The 5,532-nt window shown below is 40.9% G+C and overlaps 1 protein-coding gene across 1 annotated transcript; it reads right to left on the reverse strand.

The window, feature by feature from the left end:
- Nucleotides 1–421: 421 nt before the first annotated feature.
- LOC137047517 (zona pellucida sperm-binding protein 4-like) lies at nucleotides 422–2,324 on the reverse strand. The gene is given in 10 exon segments (XM_067425258.1): nucleotides 422–530; nucleotides 611–683; nucleotides 763–910; nucleotides 979–1,171; nucleotides 1,259–1,416; nucleotides 1,484–1,581; nucleotides 1,653–1,840; nucleotides 1,920–2,017; nucleotides 2,019–2,077; nucleotides 2,114–2,324. Coding segments are annotated over 10 exon segments (1,272 nt in total). The 5' UTR covers nucleotides 2,294–2,324; the 3' UTR covers nucleotides 422–453.
- Nucleotides 2,325–5,532: the final 3,208 nt, after the last annotated feature.

The following is a 5,532-nucleotide window of genomic DNA, read 5'->3' on the forward strand; positions in this document are numbered from 1 at the left end:
AACTCTTAATATTAGTCATGTAGTATTCTGCAGAGATAAATTAAGCTCACTGCGTTCACAAGAGGCGAATGTTAGGGTCACTGTTCCCCAACATGTGATTGGCTGTTCACTACTGGAAGTCACATCCAAACTCAGGTTCAAAGCTTGAGTTAACAGAAAGCGTCACAGGACCAAAGCCAGAATAGATTGGTTTTGAGTTGAGACAAACCAATCCCATAACCCTGAGTTTGTGAAACTACCATCATGGTACAGGCCCTAAGTTGCAACTGGAGCTTGGCAAATAGTTCAGGCTTGGGCAGAATCTTGTTTAGTTCAAGACAAAAACAACTTTGGGAGGAAAAACAAAAAAAAACCTTTAGTAGTCTGGCTTAATAAATCAAACTGAGAAGAGTCACAAAAGAGCCGACTGAAAAACAGACACTGAGTTTCAATAAGTTTATTAAACCACTAGAGTCACATGACCAGGTTAACTTCTCCACTAGACACCACAGTTTGCCCACTAGAGACGGCCTTGGTGTTAGCATCTCTCCCTGGAAAAGTAGTGGTAGAATCATGAGGCATTTCAAAAAAAAATAAAAAAAATTCCTGAAAGTTTATAGAAAGCACTCACTTTTCCTAGTGCAGCTTTGCTCACAGGAGCCAGAAGAGGGATGGCACACTGCTGTACTACAGTGGATGAAGATCTAACATAGGGTGAGAAAGGGTTAAGCCACAGTAATAAAAACTAAAGTTAAGGGGTTAAGGCAAGGCTGAGGATCATACGGTTTCTTGCAGAGGAGCCATTGATGCTGGATCCACAAATGTGAACATCTTTACAGCAAAGCGCTTGTAGTGGGTTGGGAACTGAAGACCAGAAGATCCAGGCACAGGAACCAGTGTGGTCAGGTAACGGTCATCCTGGTAAGGGCATCTGAACGGCAAAGAGGCAGTCAGAAATGCCTTGCAGTACACTAGATTGGTAGAGATGGCCTTACTCACCCATCGACCAGAAGGTCCCACTGGGGTAGACTGAGTGGACTGGGGGTTGATGTCGCCCAACAGCGTCCCAGCATTAGGACAATGTTGGGGTCAGTCCTCTCCAAAATGTGCACCTCAACAAACACAGGCTCCCGTAGGACTTTTGTGACCGGATAATCAGCATCACCGTAGTAGGATGTGTATGCCTCATCCCCTGAGGAAGAAAACCAGCTGTTAACCAGAAACTGCTGCAACCAGGAGTTTTAGAAAATACTTCTGCATAATTGGGACAGACACTTACCTTCTGCACAGCCTTTGGTGACACATTGACCATTTGCCAGTCTAAGCTCCACCCTGAGGGGTCCAGGAGCAGCTATTGGTGGGGGTGCAGGAACAGTGTTGACCTCCACAACCAGAGCTTCCACAGAAGTAGCGGAGTACCTACACTGGAAGAGAAGCCTGGACAACAAACAGTGAGCTTAGCATTTATTGAGGATTAACAATTTATGAAAAAAAAGGCACCTACTCAAAATGGCTGTCCCTTGTGATGGAACCAAGTGGTCCAACACCCACTTCATATGAGGAGGTCATTCTGTTCTCATACACCACATATCCACTGTCCTCCTGCAAATAGTAAGTGTTGGCATCCAGTCCATTCGAAGCCATGCAGAACAGAACCACAAGCAGCTACTCACAATCATGCTCGTACCACATGCAGTGACAGGGAACTGGTATATAGCAAAGGAAGGTGTGGATCCCACAGGACTGCAAGCTGGGTCACTTCCACCCAGGAGATGGACTGAATCCAGGCTCAAGCGAGGTAGGGTAACATCTCTAGCCACCACTACCACAAACTGACCATCTCTTATACACTGAACAATCACTGGAACAAGGTACAAGAGCAGGCTATTGCAGAGCAGCAGTTTAACATGAACACCTTTACATTGACTGAACACTCTTACCTGCCTTCCCATAGAAACACTGCTGTCCATTAAAACAGCAGTTGATAGCTTGACACTCAGCACCACTGATACCAGGTGGGCCACACTGAATCTGCTCAATCAGCTACAGCACATTTGTCAAGGGGCTCTGCCTGCGCCACTGGCTGCTTAGGCTGAAACTGCTGAGGCAACTTTTGACTAGCTTGCTGTTGAACCTGCTGAGGAAACTGTTGACTAGCTTGTTGAACTGGCTGTTGAACCCACTGGTCAGTTTTCTGTAACATCAGAGTTTGAGGATTCTGGGGCAGATTACTCCACTGTGGAACTGCATGACAGAAAGTGAAAACCCACACACAAAGTGTCAGCAATTGACCAGCACACCAACTTCCTGCCATTGTTCAACAGCTAGTCACACTGTTTAGATGCTGCGCTTTGGTCTTTTTGTATTCTACAGATTTTGGCTAATTTATGATAATCCCTCCCTCTTCATTAACAGTCATGATTCTCCAGACTTGCACAAATTATAGCTTGCTACCAGAAGATTCTCATTGGTTTTCAGAATTATATACATGTGATGTTTTTTGATTCCAATTAGTCAGATTTGTCATTTTGAAGACAAATAAAAAGGTTATTTTCAGGGGCCTGTACCATGATGGTAGTTTAACAATCTCAGGGTTAGTTTCGAGTTGACAAAACCAAACCATTGTATTAAGGCTTTGTTGATCCCATGATTCTGATCATCAGCTTCCTTTGTCAACTCAGGCTTTGATCCTGAGTTCAGGAGTTTAGCTGTGACATCAGTAGTGAACAGTAGTGACATCAGTAGCCAATCACACGCTGTGGAACTGAGATTCACTTCTCGCGAGACAATCAGTGAGATTAGGCTTGTTTGAGATGCGCTTTGCCTCGACCTGAAAAAAAAGGCGAGATAGGCGGCTGCAGTGAGGGGAGGAGTGAAAAAAGTTCAGGCAAGCCGGACAGTTCTCTCTTCTCGTAGTGGATCAGACACCTGCGAGATCAGTTGCGGATATCGCGGGATTCACACTCGTGCGCTCTGTTGCTGATAAACTGGATGTAATTTAAGTTCTGTTGCTTTTATATGAAAATAAATATTTTGAACAAAGCTTTTGTTATTTATTTCCATTCGAAAGACCTGTTTATCAAGCATTTTTATTTTAATTACATACATGTTTTTATATATTTGTATTAATATGACAACAATCACATAGCCAACAGAGAGATCACACTCTCCGAGAGTTTGAGAATATTCACACATAATTTATACACATATCAGAGTTTTAAAATCAAATATTTTAAAAAAAGAAAAATACATCACGGTTGTTTAAACCAATAAGCATTAAGCTGTGTCGTCAGCAAGTCGTTTCCCATTATGCTTTTGGTCAGCGCAGTCGGTGGAGATCAACTGCGCTCGACTGCAGAATCCGACACATCCGCCTTTCGCTCGTGAGAGATTTTTGACATACGTCAGCATGACATCAGAGCAAGGCCGACCGCCCTCAGACACATTTCTAACCGGCATGCATCTCATGCTGATCACCGGTGATTGGTTCTGCGCAGATTTTGCTCATCTTTAACAAGCCTAACATGTCAGCATCAACATCTGTTGAGGGCTGCAACAACAACTTTTAAATGACAATAAACTGGCCGGACTACTGTTGTCAGTGATATAAGTATTTGAAATTAACATGATTTATTATTGTCTAGTGACATATCAGAGCCATTTTATGATTAATTGAAATACATTTCTTACATACAGTTCCTTTAATATACCATGTAAGGTGCTATGTGCTAGAAATGGGTAAACCACTATCAGTGAGTCTGCCCGTGGGGTGGCGGCACCACCGCTCCAGGCAGTGTCCCACATTGTCCGTCAGAAACATACCCATTGTCCCCCTTTGGGCTCATTAGGAGGTGGTTGTCAGTGATATAAGTATTTGAAATTAACATGATTTCTTAATGTCTAATATCAAGGCCATTTTATGATTAATTGAAATACATTTCTTACATAAAGTTCCTTTAAGCATTTGCCATTTAATTTTTTGGCTGCAGTGTTGTAAGAGTAGTATGTAGTTACAAATTTTGCAACACACTCACAAACCTCCCTTAGCACTTCCCCTTGGGGTAATCCCTGTCGCCAGTTTGAGGTGTTCCACAAGTGGACAAGGGAGGTTTATATGGACAGACCTTTGACTTCTTGATTATGACAGAGCCTGCTCATATGTATTCATGTGGTTTTGTTTCTTTAATACAGTGAATATCGTTTTCTTGATTTATCCCGGAAGAATGGAAGTGAAATGTGCCAACATGCCCATTAGGTGGGGTACATCATAATTCAAAACATAATAATAATTCATAATTTCTGAACATTGATTCACTTTTTTTTTCTCATGGGGCATTGTAACAGTGTTTACTGGAATTTCAACCCGGCTCAGGTTGAATCTGCTGATCTGCTGGTTAGATCAGTGCATTAAAGAACTATCTCGACTCTTAAATAACAGATAGGCCTATACGATTAAAATAATATCAGATTTTTCTCATTTTATATAAACACAAAAAACAGAAAATTAACTTTTGCTATGGTTAAATAAATGTTTAGTGATGTCTTCCAAAGATTATTATATATTTTTTTAATCTGTTTTGATATGGCAACTAGTGCATTTACTAAGTTTCGTCATGTTTGGATGTGTGGAAAGTCTTAAACAATGTGTGTTACAACCACTGTCCTGCTCACCCCAATTGTAAAACGGATTGGACAATTTAGATCACAAACTCCCAGCACATTGTGCATATGCTAACAGTCAATTCTCAAGTGATACAACTAAATGGAATTGGCTTACTTATGCACCAGATATTTGCTTTTGTAAACTTTAATGCAATGTTTCTGAGAGAGAGAGCGAGAGAGAGAGAGAGAGAGAGAGAGAGAGAGAGAGAGAGAGAGAGAGAGAGAGAGAGAGAGAGAGAGAGAGAGAGAGAGAGAGAGAGAGATTCTTCCTGTCAATGTATTTTTTGCAACAGTAATGACAACAGAAATGACAACAGTCAGCTTCAGTGAGCGTATATTAGAGTTTTTCTCTGCAGTACAGCTGGTTAAATGCTTTCTATGGATTCAGTATCTTCTCGTTGAAATGTCTCACTCAGCCTAAAGGTTTTTTTTTTTGTGATTTTTTTTTTTTTTTGTGCTATTATTAGTGGTCAGGAGTCAGCACTTTATTAAACCAGATCATCTGTCTCACTGAGCCGTGCTGTGTGTCTTTGCACAAATACCCACCTGCACATGAAAGTCTCAAACCCCTGAATGTGCAACTAAGTTTTTTGCTGAGTGCAGAAACAGATGAAAGCCCTATCTATCTATCTATCTATCTATCTATCTATCTATCTATCTATCTATCTATCTATCTATCTATCTATCTATCTATCTATCTATCTATCTATCTATCTATCTATCTATCTATCTATCTATCTATCTATCTATCTATCTATCTATCTATCTATCTATCTATCTATCTACCTACCTACCTACCTACCTACCTATCTATCTATCTATCTATCTATCTATCTATCTATCTATCTATCTATCTATCTATCTATCTATCTATCTATCTATCTATCTATC

The sequence above is a fragment of the Pseudorasbora parva genome, chromosome 19 (assembly GCF_024679245.1).
Source record: "Pseudorasbora parva isolate DD20220531a chromosome 19, ASM2467924v1, whole genome shotgun sequence".
Classification (NCBI taxonomy): domain Eukaryota; kingdom Metazoa; phylum Chordata; class Actinopteri; order Cypriniformes; family Gobionidae; genus Pseudorasbora; species Pseudorasbora parva.